A 20,022-nucleotide genomic window follows, 5' to 3' on the forward strand; every position below is an offset into this window, starting at 1 on the left:
TATGTTCACATTTCTGATGATTAATTCTGTATTTTCTTTCATTCCATCCTTGTATATTTTTCTTTTTGCCACATATCTCTTTACAAAGAAAAGGCTGTTGAGAGAAAATTGTGCTCAGCACTAATGCTGTATGTTTGATGTCATACTCTCTCTCCCCTTTCCTCCCCTTCCCTCCTCTTTGCTCCAGTAACCTTTTTTTCTTTTCCCTTCCCTCTCTCTTTGTTCATCACAAGTTCTTAACCTTGTTTTCCTTTCCTTTTGTTAATCATTCTATGCTCCATCCCCAAAGATAGAATTTGTTTTGCTTAATACTAATTCTTTCCTCTTACTTCCCCTTTTCCCCAGGCCTTGTTTGGCCTGATTCCCTGTTGTTTATTTTATTTCTGTACCAAAGTGTGTGTGTGTGTGTGTGTGTGTGTGTGTCTGTCTGTCTTTTTCAGTCCTTTGTGCTTTTCAGATGAAAGTGAGGTTCATTTGTAGCTTCCTCCCCTCACCCCTACATATTTTAATAGTCTTGTCATGAACCTTTGCTTTCAGAGTATAAACAGTGTGATTAGCTGATTAAATGGACTGAGGGGGAACTTAGAATTATGAAGAGATAAGAAGCTGAGAAGCTGACAATACTGTGATTGTATTTTTTAAATTGAAATAATAGTACAAAAGTTCTGATTTTATTTTCCCCAACTTTGGGTTGAGGTACATTTTCTGATATATTGGTTGTAATTGGCATGTACTTGGGTAAGGATGCTTAAGCTGTTTTTAAAAATAACATAGACTCTAAGTCTAAAAGCCAGCAACAAGATATTTTATTGAAAATATGGTGCTGTTTGTCACAGCAGATGCCAACAGTGATATATTGTATTTTTTCAAACTGAAGATGCTACTCTTTACCTTGTGTAACTAACCCTTTTTGCTTTTTGTTTTTGTTTTTTGTTAATGTTAATTATATTAATAAGCCTTTTGTGAATTGAATGACATATGAAAAAATTGATTCTTCTCCCAAAAAATATCTAACGGAAAATAAATCATTATGTTTCTGAACTATTCTTGCAATGAGGTAATCAGGAATGCCTGGGTTGAAATGTTTAATTTTGTTTTATTGTGTATTACTTGTATTAAGATAACATTATAATAGAAATTCATGTGAGAAGAGTCTACTGAGACCATCTGGTCCATGGATGGGGAACCTGATCTAGTCTAACCTCCTTCACTTAACATTTGGAAATTGTAATTTAAAATTTTATTCAGTTTTTATTGAAAGCTAAGCTCCAAAATAACTTTTGAAAAAGAGTCCCCAGTTGTATCATGCACATAAATGAACATTATTTAACAGATTCAGAGCAAACATTAAAAAGGCCAGTCAGGCAGTAGTAAGAAGGATGTTATAATCACATCTCTTGATACTAAAAAGGTTTTGTTTTCATTTTAGATTTAATTGTTAAGACAAAGGTAACGCTTCTTTGTGACTTTTTTTGTCTGTTTGTTTGTATCCTAGGAGTTGTTTCATTAGTAGCCGTTCATCCTTCTACAGTTAGCGCTGTTGGGAAGCAGCTCTTGCCCAAAACTTTTGGACAGTCCAATGTTAACATCACCCAGCAAGTGGTAAGGAGTTCTTTGGTGGAGGGTGGAGTGTTCCTTTGGCACATATGTCAGATTCATTACAGATAAATCAATGTGAGCATTGGTCTTCGTACTGGTGAATTTGCCGTGTACAGCAATATCTCATTGAGAGACATGACCCCTTTTATCTTTATAGGATTCAGTCTAATGATTCTCTCAAATCTAGACTGTCAAGACTTCGATTCTTTGAAAAAAAGTTGGTATTTTTATTTGTTGGCTTTCCCTCTAAGAGATCTTAGCAGCAGCGGTAATGTTTTCTGTTTCTGTGCTGCTTCATAGTTCTTAAAGTACTTTGACACCTTGTCTGCTTGAATGCCCACAGTGGCTCCACAAGGGAGTTAGGCCAAATATTGTTATTTATACTTGAGGGATGCAGATTCAGAGACAGAAAGAGGATAAGGGACTTTCCTAGAGTTTGGGGACTACAAAGGACAACTTGTCTTTATACTGTTCTGCACTTTCCTCTATTAACTTTTCCAGCATCTACTCTACTATTTCCAAACCTTTTATAAGTTCCTTTTTAAGTTTCCAAAAGGAATCTTTTGGTCTCTGATAATTTCCTGCTTTTGAATTAATGAATATTTGTTGTGCATTTATAATATATTATATGGTTTATTTTGCACATTCAAAGCACATACTAATTAATTTTTTTGAGATTAGGAGGAAAACCTTACTGTAGATCAAAGTTGATATGATATTGATATTCACAATATTGGATCAGATCAGAATTCTTTGAACAAGTGATAAATACTAAATGAGAATTTCAAGTAGAAGCAGGAAACTTTTTTCAGTCTGTGGATTATGGAAAATTATAGAAGGTATGGAGATGTAGAAATAGAGGAAGAAACAGGTCTTTTAGAGTCCAATGAAGAGTTGATACAGGCTTGAGCAGTCAGATGGAATGTGAGTAGTTTCAAGTTGTGGATGACATTGGAAAGCAATAATTCTGATCAAAGTGTCAGAGGGGAAGATTATTTTTGCCTTTTGCTAAGTGATTATAAAGGAAATGGAATTATAATATTGTCAAGGGAAAAGCAATAGCTTTTGGAAAATATCTGCTCATTTTACTAATTACTATTTTTCTTAGTAATAAGCTGTTTTTGCCAAATGACATAACTACACACTTTTGTTTCACTGATTTCTTTTTGTTTTCTATCACATTCAGCTTCTGTCCTTTTGTCTTTTCTACCACTTTTAACAGATTATAAGTAGTCTATTCCATAATTAAATGGGCCTACAATACTTTTTTCTCGAGTCTGTTTTGTAAACATCTTGTTTATGTAACCTTGTGCTGTTTTGCTTTCAATAAAATCATGATACACCTGCTCCATTTCTATATCCTTTTTCAAAAAAATCTCTATCTATAGGGACAGCTAGGTGGTGCAGTGGATAGAGCACTGACCCTGGAGTCAGGAGGACCTGATTTCAAATGTGGCCTCACACACATAACACTTACTAACTGTGTGACCCTGGGCAAGTCACTTAACCCCATTACCTAACCAAAAACAAAAACAAAAACAAAAATCTCTATCTATAGTTCTTTCCATGCTGTTTTTGGTCTAACTCTTATTCCAATAGCTTCATTAGGTGCCAATTATAGAGTTTCCATACTATTGTTTCTTTCATACTTCCTTGTCTAGAATAACTTTACAGCTTGTGTAATAGAACTCCTCTTTGTATCTCTAGCTATCTGTTTTATGCCCACCATGTCCACAGACTGCTTAGAGCTTTCAAAACATACGTATTTTGTTATTTCCATTTTATCCTGAAAATTTATGACTTTGTGCTTTTTCAGGTATAGACTGAACATTTATTTACAGTTTTCTCATATTAGCCTAAATTGCAGTTTGGATTTATCTGTAAGGTAACGAGTCAGAGTTTAATTTGTTATTTTCATTAAGGTTTTCATTCCTTCAGGAGTTCTATTAAGTTTGTCAATATAAATAAGTTGAAATATTTTCATTGATGAAAGGATCCTTTCTGTCAGATAATTTTTTTGTGTGTGTATGTGAGACAGTTGGGATTAAGTGACATGCCCAGAGTCACATAGCTAGTGAGTGTTATGTGTCTGAGACCGTATTTGAACTCAGGTCCTCCTGACTCCAGGGCCTGTGCTCTATTTACTGTGCCACCTAGCTGCCCCCTGTCAGATAATTTTAAGTTTAGCATTTTAAAGTTTCTTACAACTCATGGATTTAAAAACAAACAGGAAAAAAAACCCCAATAAATTTCACTAAGACTTTTAATGCTAAAAACCCAGAGATTTATTGATTTCCTGGTCAAAAATGAGCCAGTGAACCCTTATCTTTAACAGGAGCTAGTGAGCTAGTGTCTTTAATTTCCATTAAGAGTAATCATTCCTTGTGTTGATTTACATAGGAAGCCAGTATTTGACAATGAATTAGATCACCCTTGTGGTGTTCTCTTTGGCTCAATATTGACAAGCTTGAACTATTATACTTTCTGTACTTAGTAGAGTGCCTGGGACATAGTAGGCGCTTAATAAATGTTTGTTGAATGGGAATTTAATTGGATCTCTTGGGAACTGATAATATTAGGGAATCCATAAAATAACTACTTAAATTTTTGCTTTCTTCTCAAGTCCCACAGTCATTACTGGCTCCACAAGATGTTACTTCCTCCCCACTCGGTTATTAGTGATTCAGGAATGCACAGAGAAAACCTACTGTACTCAGAAGCCACTATTTTTGAGCTTGCTCTAAATTATTTGCTCTTCATATAACCTTAGGATGCTATGATTTCTTTTCATATATTGCCCTTAGCCATACCCTGAAATGAAATGATGGTATTATTTTCCAACTTCATAAATTCCATCATTATAACTATTCTCTTTCTCTCACATTTTGCCCTCTACTTTTTCGCCTATTACTTTCACTCTCTCCCTCTCCTCTTTTGATTTTCCTTGAAATACTCTGATTATCTAAAATACTCCAATAATTATTGTAACTAAAGAAAAGTGAAAATGTAAAGATTAAAGATAAAAGATACAATTTTAAACCACCATATACCTACATTAGGGTGTTTTAATCAAATATATAGAATACTGCAAGTCTACTTCTCCTATCTGGAACCCAGCCAAGAAGGAGTTAAGCAAACAAAATGTCTGCACAGCCCAAAGAGAGGTTACACTAAAACCAGAACCCAGATATTCTGACTCCCTCCAGCTCTTTCCACTAGATCAGAGAAATAGCCAATTAAAAGGGGGGGGGGAGTGCTTTTATGTCCAGGTTGAGAGAAATAATTACTGCCTGGTAAATGATGGACAATAGAGGAAACCTATAAAAAGTAGCCACAAATATGTGAAGATCTCCATAGTAGTCTGGGGTTGATGCAAAGGAAAATCACTCCTAATCAGTATAAAGCTTCCAACATAGCAGAATAATTGACTTTCATAAAAATCACTGAGTAACCAAGAAAAGGTTAGATTTTGTTAAAGGCAGGAAGTATGTAATATATCTTAAGAAGATTACCTTCTAGAATAGCCAAATTATTATAAAAATGTTTTGATGCTTTAAGGGATAAGCCCTTAGGTATTTGGAAAACAAGGCTTCTGAACATTTTTTGGTGCCTTGGATCACCTTGTTAATCTGGTGAAGCCTATTGTCCTCTTCTTAGAATAATGTTTTAAATGCATAAAATAAAATAAATAGAATTACAAAGGAAACCAAGTTGAAATTTAGTTGTCAAAATATTTTTAAATGTAAAATGCTTAGCACAGTACCTGGCATTAGTAAATGCATGTTCACTGCTACTTTCATTATTGTTATTATTAAAAATAATAATAATTTAAAAATGATCCTACCTCCCCCTGCCCCCTAGTCTTAAATCTATCCATGGACCCCTATTCTAGAATAAGTCATTCCCTGATGATCCTATTAGGCTAAAAGTTTACTGTTTGTTTTTCTAGGGTCTGGTGTTTTATTATCTCAAATGATAAGTTTTGAGGAGACCAAGATTGTATAAGATCAGGGATGGTATTTTGTTCCAGCTTTTGTTTTACAACATGGGTGCTTAAAATGTCCGTACAGTGAATTAATTTTGTTTAGGTTCAACACTGTATGCATATGTTTAGGGTTGTTGGCCTTTTTAAAAAACTGGGAATGCTATATAAAACAATGCAAAGTAAGGACAGTTCAGTAGAGTTGAGCTTTTGTAATAGTCAAGCTATATTTTCCCAAAAATGTCTGCCTAGAAATAAATATTAATTTTTACTTGTAAATATGCATATTTCCATTCTATATTGCAGTATAATTCAAAAGGTATATTAAGTTAATATCCAGAATTTCAAATGGAACATTATGAATTAGTGTTAAACTAAGAAGGCTAATGAAAACAAGACCCCCTTGCCCCTGAATTCAAAATGTATTGATACACTGTTTATGAGAGATAGTTGTTTTCTAAGCCCAAAAAAGATACTTTGATTCAGGTTACAAAATTTATATTTAAAGTTTAGTGTTTAGATGAAATGAATGTTGCCTGTGTGTGTGCTGAATAACTAACAAGAACTGCAAGGGTGTCATTAGGAGGGAGGGTCTTTAGATTACTTCCTTATGAAAGTGTTTGGTCATTTTGGTAATGAAATGAAATGAAAAAATAATGTGACTTTAGCATAAAATTAGACTTTAACAGCTCAGGGATAACTCCATAAACATATATTATTGAAAATTTTAAATACTCTTTAAAGGAAAGCAACTTTTTCTCCTTTCATGGACCATAACTTGATATGTGAACCATTAACATTGAATGAGGTCACCTGGACTTAAGGAAGATAATAAAAAAAGCTCCTCTGTCAGCTATTAATGGTGTCATATTAGGTAATGCATTTATCCAGTTAAGAAGGGGAACAAAAGGGGATAGCAAGCTTAAAATAACCCAAGATATTATCTATGGTGAATCTTTTCAATAATATATTCTTTCTTGGGTTTGTTTTTTTTTTTTTAGACCTTCAATAACTTTAATACGTTTTGCTCAAGTTTTTCAATACATTGACTACAGTTTATAGCTGTATGATTAAACTTAGCTGTGGATAGAATTTGAGCGTTTATTCAGAAATATTTGAGAATAATGCAGTAAAGTTGGAAGGAACATGTAATACAGTAAAGGGTAAAATTTTAACTGTACATGTTATGGGATGTGCTTTTTGTTACATCTTAATATTGAGGCACTAATTGATGTGTAACTTCGGAGTTATCAAAGGACGTAAAGTTACTTGTTCATTGAATAGTAATTTATTTGGCATTATGTTTAAGGGCACAGTGGGAAGATTATGGGGAGAGAGAGAGAGAGAGAGAGAGAGAGAGAGAGTGTGTGTGTATGAGGAAATTTTGACCTCAGTCGATACTTTTAAGCCATTGGTTTTTGTTTGCTGACTTCATTGGGGGTCTCAATATATGAAAATGGAGTGCATATTTGAACCTGACAATGTGATTATGTATTTTAGATAATAGTATAATTTAATCTTTTGTCAGCCTGGTTAATTGTCCTTCTCTCATTTCCTTGTCAACCTCAGTGTCTGCTCTTCTTTTCCTGTCTCTCAATTTAGCATTCTCCCAAGTTCCATTGCTGTCCTCTCATGACTTGAGCTATTGACCTCTGCACAGATGGATGGTGCTCAGATCTATTGTTAGCCTTGCCCTGAGTTCCCAGCTTGCATTTCTTATTGCCTGTAGGATATTTCAACCTATATCACTATAGTACCTTAAATTCTGCATGCCTAAAATTGAATGTCATTTCCCTCCAAAAACGGATTCCTTCTAAATACCTATTTCTAACAACATCACCATTTTTCTTCTAGTCACCCCACTTGAAATGTTTAGTCATCTTTGATTCTTCAGTCGCTTGCCCTTTACCTAATCATTTAACAAGTCTTGTTTGAGTGGTTCCTTCCATCCCATCTTACCTGTTGTCTTTATTTCCATTGCTACAATTCCAGTTTAGTTTATCTTGTATGGGCTGTGACTAACTAGGACTGTGCAGTGGTGAAATGAACACTGAATTTCAAGTTAGAAGGCCTGGCATTGAATCTGGGCTGACACTTTGTGCCCTTGTGACCTTGATCAAGTTACCCCTCCAGGCTTCGGTGTCCTCATCTGTAAAATGAAGGAATTGAATTAGATGATGAAAGGTCCTTTGTAGTAATAAGACCACTAAGAGGTACAGTTGGTAGATTATTGGACTTGGGGTCAGGAAGACCTCAGGTTGGATCTTGCTTCAGATACTTAGTAGCAGCAGGACCTTGGCAAAGTCACTTAATTGCTTCCTCATCTGTGAAATGTCAATTAGAGTGCCACCTCACAAAGTTGTTGTGAGGATCAAATGAAATAACATTTGTAAAGTGCTTTGCAAATCTTAAAGTACTAGATCAGTGTTAGCTGTAATCATTATTATTAAATCCTTTGGTCTTCCTACCTCGAGCTTAATCTTTAATAGTTCCTGGTAGCGTACTGACTAAAATCCTTTGTTTACTTTCAGCCTGCCTTTCAAGCCTTGCCTCTCTGTGCTTCATTTCACAAGTTTTATGCTTCTTCCAGATTTACTGAAATCCTAACAATACTTTAAGGCCTAGCTCAAACACTGTCTCTTTATCACTTGGTTTGTATTGCATTTATTTGTGTGCATACTTTATTCCAGTCTTTTAAATCAGGGGTCTTTAAGTTGTGGTCTTCTGGGCCAAATCTCACTCTTTAGACTGAAGAATGGTATTTATATTTTTTAAATACAATAGAATTTTATTTAAAAATGCAAAAAGCATTCTTTACTTTATTCTTATAAGACCAGCTGGCAAGAGTATGCTAACCTCTAGTCTAGATTATAAACTACTTGAGGCAAGGAATGTACCTTCTTTATCTTTGTTCTCAGTGCCTAGAACTAATTCCTTGAACATAACGTAACATATACATAATCAGTGTATATAAAACTATTTTGAACTGGTTTGCATCACTCCCTACCTTACAAGGACACTACAAGAAACTCTGAAGTTGATAATACATGACCATGGGGGTCCTAAGCTATCAGTTTATTCATGATTAATAGACGTTACCTAATTGATGGAGGTTGATCCATCATGTCCATGCACATATCCATGCATAGTTGTCTTTTTGTACTTTATTTCTGAGAGAATTTTCAGTTTACCTGGTTTTTTTTTTAATATTGTTAAATCTATTGAAGTATTCTAATCACTTCTCCTACCTCATCCCACCTCCACACATACTGTAATTAAGTCAGTGTATTGTAGGCACTAATTTACTAATTCTCCCCCCAGCAATTGACTGTCCCCCTTAAAAAAAAACCAAACTTTTAATTTATTATTTTATTCACCTGTGACTTGTGTGTTATTTTGGTTTTGGTTTGTTTAGACTTTTGGCTTATTGATGGTTTTTGTTTAAAGTGGTGAAGGAGTTAAGACAAAAGAAGGAAAAATAAAAAGTTGTTTTTTAGATGGGTTTGTATTATTGCTTAAGAGTCAGCCGTGAGTGCTTGATTGTTCTAGGCAGTTCCTTAGTTGATTAAATTAAGTAGCTCTAGATGATTAGTAAATTTAAAAAAATGACATCTTCATAACATGGGAGATTTCTAATTCTATTTTGAATTGTCTCTTTTAACTGTAGGTAATTGGCACACCTCAGAGATCTGCCGCGCCAAATACAATCCTTGTAGGAAGTCCACATACGCCTAACACACATTTTGTATCACAGAACCAGGCTTCAGACTCCTCACCTTGGTCGGCGGGGTGAGCAATATTCCTCTCAAATTATTCGAAGTTTAAAGAATTTCTTAGGATTTTAATCATAAATTTCTGTCTTGGCTAAATGAGCTATGTAGTCTTGCAACCAAACCAAATATATTAGGGCTTCAGTTTAGATTTATTTTTCAGAGATCTTATTACTTTAAGATATTGGAAAAATTAGGCCATGTGAAAAAATTTCAAACCATTCCCAGAATAGATATATAATCAAGAACACACTTTTACTTTAGCATCTGAGAAATCAGATTATAGGGAAAGCAGTCCAATGGCTCCAGCTTCATGAATGTTGTAGTTACACCAAAAAATTTTGGTTCAAGTTGAGGAATTGAGATGTCTTCAGTGAAACTGGGGTAACTTTGAAACTCTTCATTGTCTATACTAGAAAATGACACCTGAGGAAGTTCAGTATCAATTCAATGACTGTAAACCTTTTAGAAGGGGATAAAGATATCCTGTTATATAACACACTTCTATTTTTAACTTTAGCTATACTCTTCCTGAAATAGCTTTTCCACTTTAAGCAAAAGGTCGCTTAAATAGATTTTTAAGTAGAATTGTCTTATGATCACAGTTTCATATGTCTTCCCTACAAAAACGTGTGCATCCCTGCGGTTCAGGCTTATTTGGAGATGGAAACCCAAGTGATTATATTTTATTGCTATGCCTACTTAAAAAAATCCAAAACCTCTTTTCCTAATTTGACATAAAACACTAGAAATTTTCTTTAATGGTTGTGAATCTTATTTATTTATTTTTACAAGGTAGATCCTAATTGTGCATCTTACCTTGTAGAAAGACATCACTCTATTGATGACATTTATGGTTGTTATGCTCCTTATTTGAGTTTATGTGTTCTTTCTAGAAATTTTGTTCAAAAACGTAGAACTTTTATATTGAATAATGCCTTCAAAAAGCTTACTATGTGGTATACAGCTTTTACCGTTCAAGATTTCTCACAGTATTTTAACAATATAAAGGTATGAATGTGAGATTGGGCTTCTTGGAATTTTCTGCCTTTTAAAAAAAAAAATTCTCAAATTCCCCTGGCAGATCAAATAGTTTTCTGCCTTGAGATAATGAAGTATGATTCAAGTTGCAGCCTTCTGATATGATTCTCTTGCTTTGGTTGCACTTGTGTCTTGTAAATGTAGTGATTTCATTTTTTAGATAAGGATAGATTTTAGTTGAAGGTTGATTTAGGTAATATTATTTTACTTTGTATTTTTAAGGAAGCGCAATAGAAAAGGAGAAAAGAATGGCAAGGGATTAAGACATTTTTCAATGAAGGTTTGTGAGAAGGTACAGAGGAAAGGAACCACTTCATATAATGAAGTGGCAGATGAATTGGTCGCAGAATTCAGTGCTGCTGATAACCACATTTTACCAAATGAATCAGTAAGTATGATGTAGATGGGTTCGTATTTTCTAAGGATCCTGAAAGCTTCCCTTTGGGACTTTTGAAGAGTGTTTTCTTTCAAGGGTTGTCAAGCTAATTATAATCAAGGCTTTGGGAGAGATCAATAACATTAAGTTAATGTATTGACACTATCAGGCTTACTCTTTTGGGAATTTGGTTTTTTTCTTACCTATGGGCAGGGGGAGGGGTATAATGAACTATTTTTAGCAGTCCACTGTATAAAACAAAGTCTTTCTCACCTTCTTTTGAATTTGCTTGTCTTCTGCCTTACGTCTTTAAACACCAATTGTATGAAGCTTTCTGTTTTCTTTCTCTAATGTATAATGTCTTTAGCAGGCTTATGACCAGAAGAATATAAGACGAAGAGTCTATGATGCCTTAAATGTCTTAATGGCCATGAATATTATCTCAAAGGAGAAGAAGGAAATAAAATGGATTGGTCTACCAACCAACTCAGCTCAAGAATGTCAGAATTTAGAGGTATGAATGAGGAAAAACTACTTTTCCCCTTACTTACTAATTTTAATTGGATTTAAGCTTACTTATACATAATAGTTGAAAGGATAAAAATCTGATAGGTATTTTTATATTTTCATTGATGTTATCTAAAACACTTATTAGTCACTTCTTATCAGTTAGCTCAGCCTGCTGTGTGAAACACATTACACAGACAGCATTCCTACCGGGATGTTGTTTTGTAGAATTTTTTGTTCTGTGACTAGGCTGATGGAGGGATATCCTTGTTTCCTTTTTTACCTACCTTCCCCATCCACTTATCAATTCAGCTGTCTATCCTTCCATGCCTAATGATAACACATGTGTATAGATTATATAATTAAAGAGCTCAGTAACTGAGCCATCAGTAATTGTGATGTTTAATTGAAAATGCAAATAATTTCTGAATTATTTGGAGCAAAAACCATTTTTGAAGGAGCATAATGGTGCTTGTGCTCTAATATAATCCTCGCTAATTAGAGTCTATATGACTCAGCCTTTGAAGCTGCCTGCCTGGTTCTTCACTCTCCTCTGTTCTCTACAATTCTGGAGGAGAGAAAATCTTCCTCCTTGCCCCACCCCCAGATAGTTTTCGGTTTCTGTGAGTAATTATTGTACTTAACTAGAACCAGTGTCCTCTCTAGCTTCCAGTAGATATTGGTTATCCTTTATAGTGAGTATGCCAAGGCTTCAGCTTTGTTCTTGGGAAAATAACTGGAGAGTTTGCAGTGTTGGCTGTTTTCCTAAATGGGCCTACATTTGTTAAGGGTAATAGAATCAGGTACAATATTAAAATTACTGCTTCTGCATTAAGGCATTAAATAATGGTGGTGAAGGACAGAGAGACATGCTTTCTCATCTTTAACCCTTTTAAAGAGAGTTTCCCTTCATTGTTTACATAGCTGTGAGGCTTTGAGAGCCAACTCAACTGTATGAATCCAAATCTAAAGTAGTAATACTATGGCTGTGGGCAGGGTAGACCTAATGACATCAAGTTTATCTGAATTTTAATGAGGATAGTTTGCCTGCTATTTTAGAAATAATTGTTAACTTTACCAGGAATTTATTACTTCAACGTAACAAGAAAGTGAATCTTTTCCTATTTTCCCTCTCCATTGTACACATCTACAGAAATAGCATCTCTTAATTTGAGAGTTCTTTTTATTTAATGAATATAGGAATACCCATAGACTAAAGTCTGACACTTAGTTGCTTTGTGACCCTAGGAAATAAATTCTCTGAGCCTAAGTTTGCTCATCTCTAAAATGAAAGAGCTGGACTAGATGGGATCTAAGGTTCCTCCAGTTCTAAATCTATGCTCCTATAATATATGACATCTTAAAACAAATTAAAAATTAAATATCCTTATACATCATTAAAACAAATTATAATCATAAGTTATGTGAATGTGGACAGTATTAAAGGGAAATTGAAATTCAACTCCAAAAAAATTTGACAGGTATATTTAGAGGCTGAATGAAAGATCATAGAAACGTACATCAGAAAGTGCCTGCAGTCAAGAATTTTATTTTTTCAACGGTAGAATTGGTGTTGGTTTATTTTAAAAAATTGTTATGTTAAATTGCTTTGGAATCCCGAAATTGGTTCCATCTATAACTTCTTGGGATGATTCTTTGAGATAATTTTTGTGTGTGTCTTATTTCTAAAGGTAGAGAGGCAGAGAAGACTTGAAAGAATAAAACAAAAGCAGTCTCAACTTCAAGAACTTATTCTACAGGTAATGAAATTCTTCTCTGTGTGTGGGCAACAATTCCTGTTCCCTTTATTCATTTAATCTTTCAGAATAACAAAATACACTGTAGCTTTAAGTAATAAATAATTAAATTTTGTATAGTCAGAGAGGCAGTGTGATGTAGTACTAAAGAGGGGGAGACGTGGTTTGTGCTTAGTTCCAATTACTTTCTGTGTGACCGGGGGCAGACCGCTTAACTCCTGAGCCTCCTTTTTTAGTTTTGTAGAAAAAGGATAATAATGCTATCTCAAGTAGATTGCTGCCACTGTCATTCCCACTCTCTTGCCTTCAAGCTCCTTCCTTGCTATGTCTGCTCCATCCTTAAAAAATGATACTCTCACTTGATCTTACTGTTTCTGCTAGTCATCATCCTAGAGCTATCCTACCCTTCATGGCTAAACTCCTTGCGAAAGATGTGGAAATGTCATTGTAGATCCTTCCATTTCCCTCAACTCGAATTCAGTTGTAAACCCTCTACATTTTTCTTTCCGACACCATCATCTGACTGAAACTTCACTCTCCAAAGTTGCCAGTGATCTCTTGATTTCCAAATCTCCTGGCCTTTTCTCAATCCTTATCCTTCTTGACCTCTCTGAGGCATTTGACATTATCAGTCACTTCCTCTGGATGCTCTCCCCTCCCTTGGTTTTCATGACATCTTTCCTGGTTCTCCTCCTGTCTGTCTGATGGTTCTTTTTCAGTCTACTTTGCTGGTTCTTCATCTGTGTCACACCCACTCACCATGGGTGACCTCAAAACTCTGTCTCTGAGCCTTCAATTGATAATCTATCTCAATTGATAATCTCATATGCTCCTGTAGGTTCCTTTATTATCTCTGTGCAGATGATTCCTAAACCTATGTTAACTAGCCTTAGTCTCTTGACTTCCAGTTCTCCATCACAAACTGCCTTTTGGACATGTGGCACTAGGTGTCCTGTAGGCAGCTTGGACTCACCATATCCAAAGCAGAACCCGTTATCTTTCTGTCCTCACCCTGTCCTCTTTCAAACTTCCCTACTGTCAAGAGTACAGCTGCCCTCCTAGTCACACAGGCTGGCAACCATGGCGTCATCCTCTCTCTGCTCCTCACTTAGTATATCCATTATATTGCCAAACTCTGTCCCTCCTTAGAATCTCTCTCAAAGGCTTCCCCTTCGTTCCGTACACACACAGCTGCCACCCTAGTTCAGGTCCTCATCTCTTCTCACTGGGACTATCATAATAGCCATCTAGTTGGTCTCCTTGTCCTTAGATCTCTCTCCACTATAGTCCACGCTTATTTTTCCAGAGTATAGATCTGGCTTTATCACCCACTGCTCACTGAGCTCCAGTAGTTCCCTGTTATTTCTAGGATCATATATAAACTCCTTCATGTGGCATTCAAAGCTCTTCAGAACCTGACCTTTTCCTACCTTTCCTCTCTTGAACATGTTCCTGTCCTCCGCACACTCAGCAATCCAGTGACACTGGTCTGCCTGAAGTATCTCAAAGCCGACACTGTTTCCTGTCTCTGGGTCTTTGCACTAACTGTTCCCCTGTGCTTTGGTTTACTCTGCCCTCTCACTTCCACCACTTCATTTCCCTGGCTTCTCTCAAGACTTGGCTCAAGTCCTATCTGTTAGAGGAGGCCTTTTGGCTTCTAATTCCTTCCCCCTTGAGTACTTCTTGTATCTTCCTTGTTGATTTCATATCATTTCCCCCATTAAAATGTAAGCTGGTTGGGGGGAGGGGCTGTCTTTTTTGCTTTTCTTTGTTTCCCCAGCACTTAAAATGATGCATGGGACATTATAAGTACATAATAAATGCTCATTCACTTGACTTGACTTACCTCACAGGCTTGTTGTAGAAAAAAAAAGCCCTTAAGGAACTGTAAAGCACTGTATAACTGCAAGATACTTTTATTCATAATGTTAATTGATGTGTCAAACACTGATTATTTCAGTGCTTAATGTATTGTTTATAAGAGGAGACCCTTCAATTCATCTACATTTGGAATTTTGAATATTGAGGCACCTATTATGTATGATGTAAGGAAATAAAAATGAACAAAACACATTTCCTGACATTTAAAAGTTTATTATGTAGTTGGGAAGATTAAATAAGTATGGAAATAACTGTAATATGAATCCATATATGACAAGTGCCATAAAGAGAGGTGCAACTGGGCAGAGCCAAGATGGTGAAGTAAAAGCAAAAACTTGCTTGAGCTCTCCCTCACACCCCTCTAAGTACCTGTAAAAAATGGCTCTAAACACATTCAAGAGCAGCAGAACCCACAAAGAGACAGAATGAAACAAATTTCCAGCCGAAGACAACCTGGATGGTTGACGGGAAAGGTCTATTGCCCTGGGCTGGGAGAGGCATGCAGTCCAGTGTGAGCTGTGCCAGCACAGACCAGGCCTCAGGGGACTGAATCACTGGCAGCTGTGGCGGTTTCCAGACTTCTCAACCCACAAACGCCAAAGACAACTTAGAAGGTCAGTGGGAAAGATCTGTCAGACCTCAGTGAAAGAGGAATATGGTCCAACCCTGGCCCCGGGTAGCAGCAGCTGCTTTCAGAGCTCTCAGCCCACAGATAGTAAGGGGAGTGAACAACTGATCAGAAGGATATTACAGGGATCTCTTTGCTAGCACTGAGGGAGGATTCTATTGCTTTGCTGATACTTGGGATCTGGCAATCTTGGGACAAGGAAGAGCACTGGCATAGCACAACTTATGGCAGCAGTGGAGAGGGAACCCTCCTCCAGTTCTAGGGCAGAAAAGAGTGCTTGTGGTTACTCACTGACCAGAGCACAGGCCAGGAGGGGAGTAAACACCTTTCCTTAGATCATACCACCTTAGAAGAACTGAAAACTTATAGTTCCCTAGAAGTATCTCTGAAAACAGCTGCACAAAACCCTTGAAGCTTGGGACAGTACATCCTCCACACTGGAAGCAGAGCCCTGTCTTAATAAAGAGTTAAAAAGTCAAGTAATTGTCTGGGAACATGAGCAAATAGCAGAAAAAAACTCAGACTACAGAATCTTATTTTGGTGACAGGAAAGATCAAAACATACAACCAGAAGAAGGCAACAAAGTCAAAGCTCCTACATCCAAAACCTCCAAGAAAAATACGAATTAGTCTCAAGCCATGGAAGAGCTCAAAAAGGATTTTGAAAATCAAGTAAGAGAAGTAGAGGAAAAATTGGGCAGAGAAATGTGCGTGATGCAAGAAAATCATGAAAAACGAGTCAACAACTTGCTAAAGGAGACCCAAAAAATACTGAGGAAAATAACACCTTAAAAAATAGACTAATCCAAATGGCAAAAGACGGCCAAAAAGCCAATGAGGAGAAGAATGCCTTGAAAAGCAGAATTGGCCAAATGGAAAAGGAGGTCCAAAAGCTCACTGAAGAAAATAATTCCTTAAAAATTAGAATGGAGCAAATGGAAGCCAATGACTCTATGAGAAATCAAGAAATTATAAAACAAAACCAAAAGGATGAAAAAATAGAAGACAATGTGAAATATTTCATTGGAAAAATAACTGACCTGGAAAATAGATCCAAGAGAGATAATTTAAAAATTATTGGACTACCTGAAAGCCATGATCAAAAAAAGAACCTAGACATCATCTCTTTCAAGAAATTATCAAGAAAAACTGCACTGATATTCTAGAACCAGAGGGTAAAATAGAAATGCAAAGAATCAATGATCACCGCCTTGAAGGAGATCCCAAAAGGAAAACTGCCAGGAATATTATAGCCAAATTCCAAAGTTCCTAGGTCATGGAGAAAAGACTATAAGTAGCTAGAAAGAAACAATTCAAGTGTTGTGGAAACACAATTGGAATAACACAAGATTTAGCAACTGCTACATTAAGGGATTGGAGGGCTTGGAATATGATATTCTGGAGGTCAAAGGAGCTAGGATTAAAACCAAGAATCCCTACCCAGCAAAAATGAGTGTAATCAATGAGGGGGGAAATTGACATTCAATGACATAGAGGAATTTAATCCATTCTTGAGAAACTAGAGCTAAACAGAAATATTGACTTTCAAATAAAAGACTCAAGAGAAGCATGAAAAGGAAACAAGAAAGAGAAATCATAAAGGACTTATTAAAGTTGAACTATTTACATTTTTATAAGTAAAGATGATATTTATAACTCATGAGACCTTTCTCATGGGTAACTGGAGGAAATATATATAGACAGAAGGCACAGGGTGAGTTGAATATGAAGGGATGATATCTCAAAAATAAAATTAAAGGATGAGAGAGGAATGTACTAGGAGGAGAAAGGGGTAGGTAGAATCAGGGAGGAAGTAATCAGAAGCAAACCCTTTTGAGGAGGGACAGGGTCAAAGGAGAGAAGAGAATAAATGGGGGGGTGGGATAGGATGGAGGGAAATATAGTTAGTCTTTCACAACATGACTATTATGGAAATGTTTTACATGACTACATATGTATAACCTATATAGAAATGCTTGCCTTCTCAATGAAGGTGGATGGGGAGGGAGGAAGGGAGAGAATTTGGAACTCATAGTTTTAAAAACGAATGTTAAATATTGTTTTTACATGCAACTGGGAAATAAAATGCACAGGCAATGGGGTATAGAAAGCTGTCTTACCCTACAGGAAAATAGAAGGGGAAGGGGATAAAAGAAGGGGGAGAGTGATAGAAGATTGGAGGAAGGGGTAATCAGAATGCACGTCATCATGGGGTGGAGGGAGGGGAGAGATGGGGAGAAAATGTGGAACTCAAAATCTTGTGGAAGTGGATGTTGAAAACTAAAAATAAATAAATTGAAATGTAAGAATAAAATAAAATATATGATCCTTGATATCAAGGGGAAAAAATAAATAAATTGCTGGTTAGTGAAGGAAAAAAAAGAGAGAAAGAAGTATGACCATGCTATAGTAGTGACTATTCTGTTGGGTGGAGAATTAAGGAAAACTTTGTGGAAGAGAGATTACTTTTGATCTAAGTCTTAAAAGATCACTAAAATTTTAATAGATATAAAAGATAATAAGTGCATTTGAGTGGAGAACCTTTTGAGCACAGTTCTACAGGTGGGAAAGTGCTAGATGTGTTTGGGGAATTGTGAATAGTTTGACTGAATTATAAGGAAGTCATAGTATAAGGCATTTAGACAATATGTGAAATTAAAAGATTTGTATGGCCAGAACTGTGTATTATCCCTTGTTAATGGTAGTAGAACTTCATCTTTATATAAAATGTCAATATTTACAATACAATGACCTATATTGTTTCATTTGATCTTCGAGGCAACTTTGTAAGTTATCTACCATAGCATTTTATATATGTGGAAACCAGCTCAATAAGGTTGAATTTCTTGCCCGTAATAACATGGCTAGTAAGTATTGGAGGTGGGAGTTTGTGATGCAGGTGTCTTCTGACACAGTACTGTGCTCTTTGTAGTGTACCATGATTTAGAAAATTAACCTGTTAATTAATATGGATTGGGGAAAGATTAGAGTCATGGAAACCAGAAATAAGCTGTTGGGTTTATCTAGAGGGAAAGTAATGAATGCCTAAACTTAGGTGGTAACAGTTGGATTAGATTGCCTAGACATTTGGAGAGGTAGAAGCTATAAGCCCTGACAACTGGTTGAATATAAGAACCAAGGAGGAGTTGAAGGTGACATTATAAAGAATAGGGAAGGCATGAAATAAGCTAGTTTTGAGGAGCAAGATATGTTGTGGACATGCTGGGTTTTGGGGTGATGTTAGTATAACCAGAAGGAGGTATCTCTTAGGTCTTTGGAAATATGGAGTCAGAACCTTGAAAAAAGAAGACTGGGTTACAGAAGGAGATTTGAGTGTATCTGCCATCATGGAAGTAATGTAGAGGCTACAGTCTCCATTATTGTCCACAATGTGACATGTGTGCACTAATAAAACTTAAGTCTTATCACTGAGGGGAGATGGTACTCTCCCTGTCTTCCCCCCTTGACAAATAATTATTATTAGGAATATTGTGTTCATTTCCGAGAGTCACATTTTAGGAAGGGTTTTTGACAAATTACTATGCTTCCAAAAGAGGGTTAACAGGATGATAAAAAGACTTAAAGTCATACTCTGTAAAGATATGTTAGAAGAGCTGGGAATGTTTGTGAGAAGAGAAGACTTGAGATTGGTGAGGTTATTATTATTAACATGTGTCTTTAGGTTTTTGAAGGTTTGTTAAACAGCATCTGAGCATTGGAAGGAACCTTTGTAGATTTTTTTTTTAAGCCAGGAAAAGAGATGATGCAGGGAGGTGTGATTGATAGCTATCTTAAAGTATTTACTGGTCCTGGATCAGGGAGCAGACTAGTTTGGCTGGCCTCGGGTGACCAGAGAAGGAGCAGAGGGTGAAATGTGCAGAGAAGCAGATTTTAGCTCAGTTTATAGGTTTGGTTTCTTAATAAATGGAGGAGGTATGGCATAGTGAACAGAGTGCTGGACTTGGAGACAAGAATATCTGGGTGTAAATCCCACATTATATACTTTTTCTTCCATAAATATGGGGTTGATACTTGCATTTATATTGCAGGCTTGTTGCAAGGCTCAAATGAGATCATATCTATAAAGTGTCCTGCAAAACTTAAAACATTACATAGATACGGACAGCTGTTAGGATTAGAGCTGGGAGGTAGTGAGCTCCCTGATGTTAGAAGGAATGCCTATTCAGGCATTAGCTGGTGTACATAGACATGGAGGGTCCTTTCTAACTCTGGGACTGTTTGATTTTAAAAAGAGAAGACAAAGAAGGAATGGCTATGAGAGAAATAAGAAGGTAGTTAAGGTCCAAGATTTCAGGAAATACTCAGTAAAGAAGGAGGAGAAAGAAGAGGAAATGGTAATGGTAGTTTGAGAGATAGAGAGAAGAATGGAGAGTGACCACCTGTGCATTTTAATATTTTCCTTTGTATTTTCAGGGAAAAGGTGTCATGTTCTGTTTGAAACATTAGCGTTCTACTGTGGT

At 36.1% G+C, this 20,022-nt stretch overlaps 1 protein-coding gene across 4 annotated transcripts in view; it reads left to right on the top strand.

The window, feature by feature from the left end:
• Window positions 1–20,022, top strand: part of LOC114046348 (transcription factor Dp-1) — a 129,995-nt gene that overhangs the window by 92,659 nt on the left and 17,314 nt on the right. For 3 of the 4 annotated variants that reach the window (XM_027866652.1, XM_027866653.1, XM_027866654.1), the window contains exons 4-8: window positions 1,496–1,602; window positions 9,249–9,370; window positions 10,615–10,780; window positions 11,136–11,282; window positions 12,967–13,035. In XM_027866652.1, coding sequence (XP_027722453.1) covers window positions 1,496–1,602; window positions 9,249–9,370; window positions 10,615–10,780; window positions 11,136–11,282; window positions 12,967–13,035 — 611 coding nt within the window. The remainder of the gene's footprint in view (window positions 1–1,495; window positions 1,603–9,248; window positions 9,371–10,614; window positions 10,781–11,135; window positions 11,283–12,966; window positions 13,036–20,022) is intronic. The other variant, XM_027866655.1, reaches the window with a different exon arrangement.

This window comes from Vombatus ursinus, unplaced genomic scaffold (assembly GCF_900497805.2).
Source record: "Vombatus ursinus unplaced genomic scaffold, bare-nosed wombat genome assembly UNPS02014781.1, whole genome shotgun sequence".
NCBI classification, from domain to species: domain Eukaryota; kingdom Metazoa; phylum Chordata; class Mammalia; order Diprotodontia; family Vombatidae; genus Vombatus; species Vombatus ursinus.